General features: G+C 44.1%; 1 protein-coding gene across 1 annotated transcript in view; it reads right to left on the bottom strand.

Annotated features, from left to right (window-relative positions):
• LOC149318150 (procollagen-lysine,2-oxoglutarate 5-dioxygenase 2-like) overlaps positions 1 to 15,180 on the bottom strand; it is a 96,633-nt gene that overhangs the window by 49,075 nt on the left and 32,378 nt on the right. The window contains exons 3-4 of the mRNA XM_089508071.1: positions 13,236 to 13,327; positions 10,791 to 10,927 (exon numbers count right to left, since the gene is read on the bottom strand). Coding sequence (XP_089364197.1) covers positions 10,791 to 10,927; positions 13,236 to 13,327 — 229 coding nt within the window. The remainder of the gene's footprint in view (positions 1 to 10,790; positions 10,928 to 13,235; positions 13,328 to 15,180) is intronic.

Below are 15,180 nucleotides of genomic sequence, written 5' to 3'. Positions count from 1 at the left end.
TGGTGTCAAACTGCATTTATTCTGCAGTGTAGATGCAGCCCAAGTTGAACTGCAATACAAGGGGAATTTATTGCATTTTTAAAAAATGCTGTGAACTGGGGGTGGGTAGAAGTTGAAGAAGCCAACAAATGATTTCACTGTTACGTCTTTGGAAATGTCAAGATGCTGAAGTGTTTCCTCCTCCAGATTCCTTCTCCCCTTCAGGATTATGTTATTATAGTGCTGTATGTGATTTCGCTAGGCATTTCTCAGATTTTACTTTCTTAAAAAAATCCTTAATGGAGAAATGTAAGTTACAATTCTATGGTGTTAGGACAATGTCCCAGGTGCTCATGGAAAGGTGTAGAAATAATTAAATAAATCCACACACACATACACACTACACTACACTAGAGGAACAGCTCTTCTTTTTCCCTTCTCCCCATTTGGGATTGTGTTCTCAGGCTGCAAAATCAACTTGACATGCCTTGCAGAATGAAAATATAATGACTCTTTGGGGAAAAGCTCTCCCTTCCACAGAAATTTTCATCTACAGATGGTGTATTCTTCATCCTTTATATGGGTCAGCCTTCATTGCCTGATATGCACAAAACAAATAATTAAATGTCATGTTATAGCTGGTTTCAGTTCCCCTGAGGTTACTGAAACCAAAGTGAAAATGTGCACTTCACATTGTTCTGGAAAAGCTATCTTGCTGCTCAAATACTTGATTTCTGAATACTGAAAAGCCAGGGCAAAAGTTTTTTGTTTTTTGTTTTGTACTGTTTTGTTTTTAACAGAAAAAGACATATAAATATTTCCTTAAGAAGTGATTATGGTTCATGGCAGATTCTCAAATCTTTCCTTTTTTTAACCTTTAAATAATAGGGGATAGCCTTTCCAATGGCTTTAAACACAATGAACTGATCTTGTGAGTGATTTTACATGTGTGAGAAATGGCTTTACAATGGAACAAGTTGTGTGGCAAACCTGACACTACTCTTTTTCAGAATTTCAAAAGTAGGTACTGTATATTATTATATATAGTACCATAGTAAGTAAGCTGATATTCCAATAATGTTTTATGATTAAGAATTGTAGAGCTTTCTCTAACAACCAACTACTTGACATATAACCAGATAATAGCCTGTGAAAACTGCACTTACATGCATGGAACATTTAAAAAAATAAGCACTGTTGCTCTTCAGTAGGTAAGGCTGCAGGACTTTGTAAAAAGGCAATTGATTTCTGAGGTGGGGGAGATTAATGAAAAGGAGAGTTGGTGGTTTACAAGTGGAAAGGGGAAATGGCAAGGATTCCTCCACCACTCTAAGTAGAACAGCGAGTATTTAGGTGCTCAGGGGAACACAAGCCTGCTAAATATATATCAAGTTACCTAGTAGGTTTACAAAGACCCCCACTGTTTCACTTTTATAAAAGTTGGCAGAACGATTAATGTGGAGATGCTGCCTTGGAGTTTCTCCAGCTTTCAAAATAAATAAATAAATAAAAATAGAAAAAGTAAGCCTAGACTACAGACAACTATACTTTCAGGTGGTAAATACAGAGTTTGAGTTTAAAGCCCAGTGCAAAACAGAGAACAGCCTGAGAGAGAGAAAGTGGTGGCTGAGGAATAGCTGTACTTTCCCTCCTTTCAAAGTCACAGCAGAAATCTTCAGCCTGTGACAAAAAGCAGATGCTCTGCTTCCCAAACAAAATTTTCCACCACAAGGCAGAATGACCCAATGTTATTTCTTTGCTTTTTTCTGTCCCAGAGCAGTAGCATATTAAGGCATTCAGACAGTTTTTGATGTGGCAAAAGTGGCAGCCATATGAAAATGGCTGTTTACAGATTCAAATATACATCTTATTAATTAGCCTCTTTGAAAGTTTGTCTGTCAACATTCATTGGAACCTATCACTTCCTTATTCCTCTTCCTAAAGATGAAGGGGGGAGCAGCACAGTAATGAAAGACACGGGAATTATTGTAGGCCCAAATTCTTTTGTAATGCATACAACACCAAGTACTATGAGAGAATGCTTTGATCTGCAAAGCATTAAGAATCCTGTATTTTATCAGTCTGGATTTTCATAACCTACATCATGACCAAGGATCAAATATTAAATGTCATCCAAGAGAGGTTCTTACCTAAGCAAACAGCAAGTTCAGAGGAGAAAATGGCGTAAGGCATAGGGGGGTAGCTTGAATTCTAATAACAAAGAGGATCCTTTTTAAAAAGTAGCTGTAAGCAGCAAAACAAAACAAATAGCTGCAACATTATATTGTCCCAGATATGCCTCAAGATACTGTATGTCTCTTTACTGAGAAGAAATTTTCATTTGGTTTTAAAGTTTCCTATAAAACTACTCAAGATAACTTTACAACTGGATCACACAGGGGAGATTTAAACTGATAACCCTGTTGTATGCAACTAAATTATCTGTTTCCATAAGGTGCTACTTGCATTTTTTAAAAAAAAAATGCATGTGAAATGCAAATATATGTTTATATCTTATCTAGTTTGTCCCTGTGATGACTGGTCCCTCAGTCATCTGGGGACTTCTCCTGAACTACAAAGGGTTAATCTGGGAGGAGGTACATGTTAATGAGAGATGACATCACATGCTAATGAGCTGTAGCATCTTAGCTGATGTAAGGTCTACCTGACCAATCAGAGAGTAGGACCGCGAGATTCAAGAACTTTCTATGGGGAATCTTTAAAAGGCCCTTTGATGCCATGCGCTCCTTTGTCTCTCCCTTGATCCTCTCCTGAGGGGGAACCAGATGATGTCTCTTTGAGTCTGGGAGACACAGACTCAGGGATGCAGGTAGAGTTGGCAAGGAGCCAGCTCCCTGCATCCAGGAACTCCAAAGGACTACAAATCCCATCTTCCGTGAGTAGTTAGGAATGTGTTAGCTAGTGCGTTTAGGCCTTTTTGTTATTTTCAACAATGGCTTGTCTGGAATGAACTCTGTAACTATGTTCTTTGACCTGCAAGGCAAGGAGGCTTTGCAAGAGCGATATAAAGTCTTTCTATCCTATTCTATCCCTTTTTAAAATAAACTTCTTTCTTAAAAAGCATCTGCTATCTCTCTGCTCCTGTACACGCGCCTTAACTCGGCTACTGGTTGTTCTGGGTTGGCAAGAAAGGAAACTAGATCTCTCTCTCTCTATTCCAAGCAAGTCTCAGTGTGTGCTTGGAAAATATAGTTCTTTGGACAATTCACTGAGTGGTGGCAGCGAAAAGGTCTTTTTTATATAGTGATCCCCTGAGAGTAATAGCCACGCACAGGGCTTTGCCCCCAGGGATCATCACATGGTTGGCAGCGGTGGTTTTCGGACTGTTGGAAACATTGCTTGCGGGGGCAAGAGTGTATTCCGCTTTTGGAGATGAGATGGCTTTCAGTTTGATGCTCTGAAGAAGTTCTCTTCTTTCTTTCTCTCTATCTCTCCCCACACTATCTCACTTGTGCTCTACTGCCGACGGGCTAAGGAAAAATAGTGCTGGCTCTTTCACTTGACGTTCCTCTGTTCTTTGCTCTGGGATGAGGGTGCCTTTTCAAACTCGACAGAGGCTTGAGTTTTGTTTTCTTTCCTGCTCTCTTTCCTTGGTGATAGGAGGGGGTAGGGTCGGGTGGCTCCTGTTGCCTGTGTGTGTGTTTGAGCTGGTTGCGGGAAGGGGGGTGGCTCTGCCCACAGCATCCCGGTACACCTACCAGGCAGAGATCAAGCTTGCTAAAAAAGCTATGAGCTGATCACTTTGCTAAAGGTGTGCTGGAGACAAAGAGATTGCAAAGTCGCCAGTGATTTCGTTTTTTTTCTTTCTCTTCCTTCTCTCGCTCTTTTCTCTCTCTCCAAGTGAAGGGGGGGAGGGAATCACGGAGGAGTTGCTAGGGGCAACTCAGAGATCCCTTTGATCCTCTTGCCTGGCTGGCAAAGGGCAATAAAAGGTGCCATTAACTGCTTGGCCTCTTTGCAGGACCAAAAGGGGAATTTCCTGTTTCTGTGGTCTTTCTCTTGCTTTCTGACTAAGGAAAGGGGAGGGGGGCTCTAGCTCACTCAAGGAGGGGCTGTTTCTTTTCTCTAGCTAGGGGAAGGAAGGGGGGTCAGTGGGCTTCAAACGGACCAGTTTTTTTTCCTGTGGCTACTGTTGCCAGAGAACAGCATCTAGTGGCAGAGTCGGAGAACTGCTAGCCTGAACTGCTTGTGTCCTTATCCCTCTTCTCTCTCTGACTCACAGCAGACCAGTTGTTCTGCATGCTCAATCCATGCAAGCCATTGTGTTTGTTGTTTTTATTAGTGGCCTTTCGCGTTATACTTCATAGTTAGTTGTTTAGTCTATGCACCTACGCTCTGGCAAGGTCACTACCATGGCTGATGAAACCCAACACGCCTCAAGGGAGGACGAGACAGCTGCTTCTCCGTCTCCGGGCCCACCATCCCCAACCCACGTGGATGGGTGGACTCACATGATGAAAATGTTCACGGACATGCAGCAGAGAATGTTCGCAGAGATGCGACGCGACGTCGCTGAACAGCGCCGCCAGGACGCGGAACAGCGCCGCCAGGAGGTGGCCGAGCAACAGCGCCAAATGGCTGAGCAAAATCGGCAGTTGGCTGAACGTAACGAGGCTCTACAGCGCCAAATGGTCGACCTCCTTGCTACTCGCAGCCAGGACCAACCTACACCTGCCCCAGCATCAGTGCGGCTTGAACCGCCTCGCCGGTTTCCCCTTTACAGGAACGGCGATGATTTTGAGAGCTTCCTGGAAAGTTTTCAGCGGACGTGTGAACTCCACGGGGTCGCGGAGGATCAGTATATGAACGAACTTCGGCCCCAGATCTCCGGGGTTCTCCGAGATGTGGAAACCAGTATGCCGCGGGGGGAGATGCAGAACTTTCAGCTCTTCGTACGGAAGGCGCGCCAACGCCTTGGTATCACCCCGGAAGCAGCCAGGAGACGCTTCAGGGACACACACAGGAAGTCAGACACTTCCGCCGTCGACCTGGCTTATGCGATACAACGCAACAGAGAACTTTGGATGCAAGTGGCTAGGATAACTTCGCTGGAAGAGTTCTCCTTTCGCATAGATCTGGAACAATTCTTGACTTCTTTTCCTCCTGACGTGGTCCATCATGTGTTGGACAAGGACCCTAAGACACTGCAAGAAGCTGCTGAGGCTACGGATTCATACCTGGACCTCAAGCGAGCCCAACCTCCGGTGCCCAGTGCTGGATATCTACAAAAAGGGCAGCCTGGGCATCACTTTCAACGTAAGGACATCTCTCAGCCTCAACATTCCAAGGCTGCTACACCGAATCCGCCCCAACCCCCCCGTCAGTCGCAGCCTTCTCAGCCACAAACCCGTCAGTCTCAAGCGTCTCCGCCACAAGCATCTCAACAACCTTCGTCGTCTTCACAAGGTAAACCTAAGGCCAAAGAGGCACCTAAATGCTATTCTTGTGGACAATTGGGGCATATTAGGGCCCAATGCCCACAAAACCCTACAACGATACATGTTATGGCTCAGGCCGAAGCTCAAGCGGCTGGGTCTGGTGCAACAGTAGATCCTGATCCCTCCATGATTCCTGTTCACCTCAGACACACCCTGTGGGTGGGTGACAAGGAGGTGGTAGCATACAGGGATTCAGGCGCACAGATCTCAGCCCTGCATCGATCTTTTGTAGACCCTGACCTCATCGACAACGACACCAAGATTCTAGTAAAAGGCTTCAGGGCACCACCGAGTCTGCTGCCGTCGGCGAGGGTCCCAATTAAATACAGAGGATGGACGGGACTCTGGACTTTTGCAATATACAGCGACTATGAATGCCCTGCCTTTGTGGGGGAGGACCTACACCGCCATGTCCAGGAGGCGCAGCGCAGTTCCACGCGCCGTCCCAGACCAAGGCGAAGCCACAGCGAACCCAGGCAGCCCAGTCATACCAGTGCACCACAGGTGGCGCCTCGGGCAGATGTGGTCCCTGCAGCCGTGGCCGCTACGCAGCAACCACAGCCACTGGAGGTCCCTGAACCACACCAGAATATGTCGCCACCAGCGGACGTTGTGGCACCAACTCCTGTCTCAAATGGGGACAACACCCCCCCTACATCTGGAGAACTTCCTACTCTGCCCTCTGTGGAGGATCAGCCAGTTCCGGTCTCAAGGGCCCAGTTCCAGAAGGAGCAACAAGCGGATTCCTCTTTGCAGGCAGCGTGGTCCCTGGCGAGGGGTGAGTCACACAACACTTCTCCAAATGACCGCGGCAAGTTCGTGGTGGTAGATGGCCTGCTCTACCGGGAATTTTGGCCTAAGGACTTTAGGGAAGGCTGGTCACCTCTGAGGCAATTACTGGTCCCAGCTGCATACAGGGCCAAACTTCTCAGCCTGGCACACGACCATCCTAGTGGACATTCAGGAGTCACACGAACAAAGGACAGACTTAAGAAGGCTTTCTTTTGGGATGGGATGAACAAGGATGTGGCCATCTTTGTCCGATCCTGCCTGGTCTGTCAACGCGTGGGAAACTCCAAAGACCAAGCAAAGGCTCCTCTACAACCACTACCAATCATAGAGGTACCTTTTCAGAGAGTGGCAGTGGACATTTTGGGGCCCCTTCCCCGAAAAACTGCCAGAGGAAAGCAGTATATCCTCACATTGGTGGACTTTTGCACACGGTGGCCAGAAGCCGTGCCACTGGGTGCCATCTCAGCCAAGGCTGTAGCCCAAGCATTGACGGACATCTTTGCTAGAGTGGGTTGGCCTTTGGAGATTCTGACAGATGCCGGAACTAACTTCATGTCCAAGGCCATGAACCGTCTCTGGGAGTCACATGGGGTGAAACACCTCACTTCGGTCCCATATCATCATCAAACTAATGGCCTGGTCGAACGTTTTCATTCTACCTTAGGGACAATGATACGAAAGTTTGTAGAGGAACACTCTAATGATTGGGACTTGGCTCTGCAACAGTTCCTCTTTGCCTATAGATCTGTCCCACATCCCAGCTTGGGCTTCTCTCCTTTTGAGCTGGTCTATGGTCACGAGGTGAAAGGGCCACTGCAGTTAGTGCGCAGACAATGGGAAGGCAACCAACCTTCACAGCAAGCAAATGTTGTGGATTTCGTCACCAAGCTGCAAAACACTCTCAGGACAGCGTGGCAAGAAGCTCACGACAATCTCCGACAGGCACAACAAGACCAAAAGGCTTGGTACGACCAGTTTGCCAGGGAGCGATGCTTCCAACCTGGTGACCAAGTCATGGTCTTGAAGGCATCGCGGACTAATAAACTGGAAACGTCCTGGGTAGGTCCTGCCACAGTGCTTGAGCGAATAGGCACTGTGAACTACCTCATCCAACTACCAGACACTAGTCTCAAGCCTAGGGTCTATCATGTCAATTCACTTAAGCCCTTTCACGAAAGGCCGCATTACCTTCTTGCCCTTGAGGATCCAGAGGCAGATGAAGAAGAGTGGCCAGAAGGGGCGTTCTACGATAAAAGGGAAGGCGGCAACCTGGAGGACATTCAAATTCCCACAAGGCTCGACTCAACTCAACGCAAAGAGTTTTTACATCTAACATCCAGGTTTGCTTCCCTGTTTTCTCCAGTACCTGGCTTGACCATGGATCCTCAACATGTAGTAGCAGCGGATGACACCCGACCTTCGGCCGAACAGCCTCGACGAGTGTCTCCAGTGGCAAAACAGGCAATTGAAAAAGAGATCAACGAAATGCTCGAGATGGGGATCATCCGACCCTCCCGCAGCACTTGGGCATCACCTGTTGTATTGGTGCCTAAGAAAGGAGGTAAAGAGATCCGGTTCTGTGTGGACTACAGGAAACTCAACTCTGTGACACGTCCTGAGCAGTACCCTATGCCTAGGGTGGACGAACTCCTAGAAAAGCTGGGACGTGCCAAGTATCTGTCTTCTATAGACTTGACCAAAGGCTACTGGCAGGTTGCTCTAGCTGAAGAATCCAAACACCGCACTGCGTTCATCACCCATATGGGCTTGTTCGAGTTCAACGTGCTTCCATTTGGACTTCGCAACGCTCCAGCGACCTTCCAAAGGCTAGTCGACTCCCTGTTGAGGGGCTGTGGAGACTTTGCTGTGGCCTACCTAGATGACATTGCGATCTTCTCTGACTCCTGGGAAGACCATCTGAACCATTTAGAGACTGTCTTTCGACGCATTCAGGAGGCTGGCCTTACAATCAAGGCCAAGAAGTGCCAGTTTGTACTAGAGAGGGTGACCTACCTCGGTCATGAGGTAGGCCAAGGGACTATCACACCTTTACAAGCGAAGGTCGAGGTGATTCAGAGCTGGCCAAGACCAAAGTCCCGAAAACAAGTCCAATCCTTCCTTGGCTTGTCGGGATACTACAGGAGGTTTGTACCACACTACAGCCAGATTGCAGCTCCTCTGACAGACCTCACGGGTTCAAAGAAACCCAAGATAGTGAAATGGACTGAAGGGTGCCAGGAGGCTTTCGACACCCTAAAGAGAGCTCTGACATCTGATCCAGTCCTGATGGCACCGGATTTCGACAAACCCTTTACTATAGCCACTGATGCTTCAGACAGAGGCATTGGAGCTGTCCTGATGCAAGAGGGCCCAGATGGCTTCTTACATCCTGTGCTGTTCCTCAGCAAGAAGCTGTCTGTCAGAGAATCCAACTGGTCCATACCAGAGAAGGAGTGCTACGCCATTGTCTATGCCCTAGACAAGCTGAAGCCTTACGTATGGGGCCGCCAATTCACTCTCCAGACCGACCATGCTGCATTGCGATGGCTTCACTCAGTGCAGGGAGCAAATAAGAAACTGCTCCGCTGGAGTGTATCCCTGCAAGACTTTGACTTTGAAATTCAACATGTGGCTGGAGCCTCTAATGTTGTGGCTGACTGTCTCTCCCGCAGAGGGCTAGTGGGCCACTGAGGCCAATGAAGCCGCACATCTTTGAACTACCTGAACTTGTTATATTGTTGAACTACCTCTCATCTGAGTTGTTATACTGTGCATTATGTGTTTGTTTACATTTCTTTCTCAGGTACCAAGATGACAGCCTAGCCAGGGTGGCTCTGATCCAGTGTTCCAGGCCAAGTGGACCTTGGGGGGCGTGTCACATTTATGCTTATGTGCTTTCTCTTCGACAGGATGAAATCTCAGCCAGTTTGGTCTCAACTTGCAGTTTCTTCCAAACGGCCGAGATTTGGGGGGCGTGTGATGACTGGTCCCTCAGTCATCTGGGGACTTCTCCTGAACTACAAAGGGTTAATCTGGGAGGAGGTACATGTTAATGAGAGATGACATCACATGCTAATGAGCTGTAGCATCTTAGCTGATGTAAGGTCTACCTGACCAATCAGAGAGTAGGACCGCGAGATTCAAGAACTTTCTATGGGGAATCTTTAAAAGGCCCTTTGATGCCATGCGCTCCTTTGTCTCTCCCTTGATCCTCTCCTGAGGGGGAACCAGATGATGTCTCTTTGAGTCTGGGAGACACAGACTCAGGGATGCAGGTAGAGTTGGCAAGGAGCCAGCTCCCTGCATCCAGGAACTCCAAAGGACTACAAATCCCATCTTCCGTGAGTAGTTAGGAATGTGTTAGCTAGTGCGTTTAGGCCTTTTTGTTATTTTCAACAATGGCTTGTCTGGAATGAACTCTGTAACTATGTTCTTTGACCTGCAAGGCAAGGAGGCTTTGCAAGAGCGATATAAAGTCTTTCTATCCTATTCTATCCCTTTTTAAAATAAACTTCTTTCTTAAAAAGCATCTGCTATCTCTCTGCTCCTGTACACGCGCCTTAACTCGGCTACTGGTTGTTCTGGGTTGGCAAGAAAGGAAACTAGATCTCTCTCTCTCTATTCCAAGCAAGTCTCAGTGTGTGCTTGGAAAATATAGTTCTTTGGACAATTCACTGAGTGGTGGCAGCGAAAAGGTCTTTTTTATATAGTGATCCCCTGAGAGTAATAGCCACGCACAGGGCTTTGCCCCCAGGGATCATCACAGTCCCCAAGGTCAGAGACAAAAGAAGCTTATAACTCTGGGGATTCACATTTATAATTGTTATTGATGGTTCATAAATGAATGCACATGATCCCAAAAATCTGCCTCTTGTGCCAAGCAGTGTCCAGTCAAAAAGTTTCAAAGGTGCTGGAGACCTGGGTCCTGGGAAATCATATGTACATTGCTTTCCCTATTGCAGGGCATGTTAAGAGAAGCAGTAGTAGCAGGATCCTCAGAGATTTCTTCATATGCCTGTCTCAGTATACACTGTGATTGGAAGAGCACTGCAGTCATTACTGTACAAATTTGAAACCCTTCTGTTGGGGCTCTGCCTGGCTTAAGAGATAGTTTTTTGAGGTAGCATCGGCAGAAGTGGCTATAGCAGAATTTCATCAATGTAGCTACATCTGACAATGCAGGATCTTGGATTTGACATTTTAAGAGCCATTTATTCCCAATAGGATTGATTACCTCATGACACAAGCATGTTTATTTTGGGCTGTATGTCTCACAGCTTGTCAAATCTCTAGATAACATTGCTGTCCCCTCAAGCAATATAGCAACCTTGGCCCTGTGACAATTTCCACATCTGTAAATTCATTGAACAAACATAGTCTATGCCTCATGCTGCCTAACATTTCCCTAAGTGGAAAACAGACACTCACTTTCTCCAGTTAAAAAACTAAAGCAGAAGAAATATCTGAACATTGACCGCCAGCATATCATATCAATATTGAGTTTTCTAAGGCTTCCCACTGAGTAGAATAGTAAAGCTAAAACAATAAAAAATAGCTTACCAGTCAACATACATAACCACCAAATCCTCCTGATCAGCATACATCTCCATTGCAGATTTCAATAGACGAACTTTCTGGCCTCCTCCAATAGAGTTTGGACTCTCACCTCCTTTCCACTGTTCACCTTGACCAAGGACCTGGGAGTGGGAATGAAGTAATTTCTCTTGTGTGGACCAGGATTTATTGCCGTTATACTATACTATAATACTATACTATTACATTTAGTAGGATTCTGACTTCAAGATGTCTAGTCATAATATCACAAAGAAAAGGAATACAGAAAGCTGTAAAGTCCGCACATCACCTTGGTTAACATGGAACAGACTGGCAGCATCTGCCTGTAATTTCAGACATAGCTTAGAAAAGTGTGTGTGTGTGTGTGTGTGTGTGTGTGTGGTTAATATATTATTATTTCCCAAATCCTAATATACTATTACTTTCCAGTGGCCATGCTGGCTGTGGATTCAGAGACCTGAGTCCAGAAAACTAACTTTTCTAAATGCTGATTTCAAACAGGACTTTTCCTTAGTCTTGGCAGGAACTGAACCTGAGACCTTTTGCATGCAAAAGCCACTGAGCTATAAAGTTCAGTGTGCATTCTCAGGTCCCAAATTTGGGGAAAGACATTAATATAATATAATATAATATAATATAATATAATATAATATAATATATCCATTCCATTCATTTCATTGGCTTCTCAAACACGTATTTAAAGATTTAAATCGAGTAAACACTTCTGACCTTTGCAGGTGTTGGTGGGCTTCATCTCCCATCAACCCTAGCCATCTTAGCCTACAGTGAACGATAATGGGAGTTGTGTTCCAAAATCTAGAGGATGCCACATTGTCCACAATTAATATCAGCCAACAATTTATTCACCAGCAAATTATAAGCACTCAGTCCAGAATTTTAAAAAGTTACTTTTTTGGACCAAGGAGAATTCTCTGTCTAATATGGCCAGTGTAGTTATTGAAAGGATTGCAGTTACTGGTCAAAGTAAAAAAGACACAACATACTGTTGCAAGCAAGATGTTAAGTTACGGTGAATTGAGAAATGCCAAAATATTTGCTGTTCTAAGAAATTAATATTTTAAATATATGCACCTGTTACTTGATTATGTGAGATTAGTATTGGACAAAGCAATTAACCCTTTTTGGCCTGTCCAATATCCAAAGCTTTTCAGACTTCTACCTAAAAATACCTGTTCTTCTAACACTAAACCCATTTAGCACAATAAGAACACATTTTATTATTTTTTTTTTCAAATGTCACCCTGACAATTTATGATGCTTCAAAGTGGATGGTTTCTACCCTGCCAAAAACAAACAAACAAAAAACACTGTGCAGGAATTCATCTTCCGACTTTGTGTAGTAAGAAGAAAAGATAAGAGGATACAGAGTCGGAAAGCATAGGTGAACTGTAGTTTGAAGATGGTAATATGTGAACACTGTGAAAAAATCCACAAATGGCACAGAGAAAATGCACCATAATAGACTTCGCTGGAAGCAATCCTGACATTTTTTTTGGAACTTAGTGAATATGAGTGTGTCTCACTGTGAAATAAGCATGTTTAGGGCATCAGTTTCTTTATTACAAACAAGTTTAAACATAGACAAACATGTCCCTTTAAATATCAAGCCCTTCAGCAGTTAAAACATATTAAGTAAGCATTTCACTGCCCATAAATTTTCCACATTCAAAGTAGCGCTGAGCAGAATGACATCACACTAGAAATATGAGAGACAATTCCTAACCAAACCATAACCCAACCATTACTTTCTGCCACATAAAGTATTCTCTTGTAACTGAAAAAAGAAGCAGGGAAAGTTTTACCATTATTAAAACAAGATAAGCTTTAGCAATCTAACAAATTTATACCAGAGGAAAAAAAGTGACATGTAGAAGAAAAGTACAATAGACTGGAAAAATTATCAAAGGATTTTGTTATTTTATGTCTTCCTGTGGTGAATTGCTTATTTCTTTGGTTGATTCTTTGCATGGAATCAGGCATTTTGAAAAATTGGCAAAGTTCATATTAAAAAATTGATCAGTCTTCAATAAACTCATCAATAAGCCAGAGACAAAGGAATAGTTAAAGAATAGTGGAGGGAAGTTGAATGGAACGAGAAAGAGGTAATATTTACACAGACTGTGAATTAACTTTGCCAGTGCTTAAATTTATACTCCTGTGAAATATTATTTTAATGTAAGTGAAAGACCTCACCATCTGGAATATTAAGAGCCAGCTCTTGCAAGCCTACAATAGGGAATAATTCAGAATTGGTGAAAGTACGTAGCAAATTACCCAAGAGGTATTTTCCATGACTTCATTCCATAATGGTTTCATTTTAGTATAGAATACTTGTAGCCCACATACACACACAGTAACTGAAAGTGAAATTTGTTCAGTATTCTGAAAGAGCATAAGAAAACACAGTACCTTCACTGTATAGTTGAAGTGCTTTGCGGATTGCATGAATCGGTGAAAGCCATCTGTGTCTTTGGTTGCAACAGTTAGAATTAAAAGCTTATCTATTGAAGGAAGAAAAAGAGAGAGAAGTAAGTTCTCAATAGCTGAAATAAGATACTTCAAAATAGGTTTCCCCAACTTGACCTCAACATATTTTTGACCACGGCAGTGGAATCATATAGCCCATGAACAAAACTGCCACTTAGAGGTCTAGTCACAGCCTTTAGGATCCTCATGGACTCCCCACACAAGGCTCTGCCACCTTCAAAAAAAATGTACAAAAAGTGGCTTTGGGGCTGAAAAACACCTTGACTTAAAGAAAAGCCTTTTGAGGTGACATAACTATTGTGAGTGGTTTCCCACTCTGAAACAGCCAGAAAGGAATGAAATAGAAAGTGTCGTCATCATTTCCAGTAGCACAAAATGGTGGCCAAGGCAATACTCTGTAGCCTTCCAGAGTTCCAGAGGAGCCAAAACTGGACAGTGGATTACAACTTCCACCATTTCAGACAGCTGGTTGTACTCACTGATAGATGATAGGCTGATAGATAATAACTTGACCACCTAAGTTAGGCCACACATCGCCTAAATCAAGTTGTTACTCCCAAATAGAGAACATTGTGGGGCTATACAGACTGTTTCAAAAGGGCGGCCTGTAGCCACCCCTTTCCTGGCCAGATCAGGGCTGTGGCAACCTCACGCCACAGCCCCGATCCAGCCTCTGGATGGCGCAAAAAGGAAACACATAAAGGTGCCATAGCTGCAGCAGTGCAGCTCTATGGCACCCCTTCAGTGCTGCATCATCTGGACACAGCGCCAGAAGTGTGTTATGATGGTGTGCACCATCTGGAGTGGTGCGTGCCATCATGGTGCCTTGGAGGCAGAGTTAGGGCCTGCGTTGTCAGGGCACTGCACCCTGGCCCCACCCATAGGCCAGCTTTTCAGGTCAGTCTGGATAACCCTTAAATGAATCAAAAGAAACTTAGTAGCTCCACATTTGTGTAACTTGCATTGAGGACTACTCTAGTTGAAACAAACATTGGATTTAGGCCTGAAAATTGGTTAACTCAACTAGTCTGAACACTGCTAATAACATTTGAAATCCCATGTTGGCTATGTGGTCCATATGAGCCACAATCTGTCATTTTGGAATGGGTCAAATCTCAGTAATGGACCACCTACAAAAATGCCCAGGTTTAATCTCTTGAATGGTATCTCAGGTTAAGACACTCACACAGTTAAGACACTCACACACTCACATGAGTGTCTTACTATCAAACTCAAACTCACACAGTGTCTGAGTGTCAAACTCACATAGTCTCTGTATGAGACTTTCAGCCATTGTCAGACATTGGCAGTAATAGGGTAGATGTACCAGTGGTCTCTAACACAATGTAAGTCAGTTTAATGTGAGGCACCATGATGGCTTGAATGGAAGTGTTCTTTATTTTATTTTATTTACAGTTGTACAAACAAACTTTATTCCTTCTTCAATCAGTGGCAATGTCACCGCAGACAACCATGGAAGTGTCTGTTTACAAGTGTATTTATTCCATTTCTCTGTGATAAACACATTCTAAGCAGATATTAAAATAAGAAATTGAATAAGAGGAAAGTGTGATTTGCACCATAGGCCAGAAATTTATAACATTCACATAGGATTTTGAAAAGTAAATGATTTTTCAGTTATCTTTGAGACATAAAGTAGTAAAATTATTATTTGAATTATAACTACAATAGCAACAAACTAGTTTGTGAGGTCTTGGAATCATAACTGTAACTTATTGGATTTTTTAAAAGTAACTTCACAAGTTCTGTATTGAAATCAGGAACAAATTTCACTTAAAATACTAAACACAGTATTATCAAAACCACAAGCCCAGATGAGACAAGAAGTTGAAACAAAACTTGTGAT

This window comes from Sceloporus occidentalis, unplaced genomic scaffold (assembly GCF_023333645.1).
Source record: "Sceloporus occidentalis isolate IW3139 unplaced genomic scaffold, rSceOcc1.0.p SCAF_2, whole genome shotgun sequence".
NCBI lineage: Eukaryota > Metazoa > Chordata > Lepidosauria > Squamata > Phrynosomatidae > Sceloporus > Sceloporus occidentalis.
The sequence above is the reverse complement of the archived record's forward strand: the minus strand, read 5'-3'. Positions and strand labels throughout refer to the sequence as shown.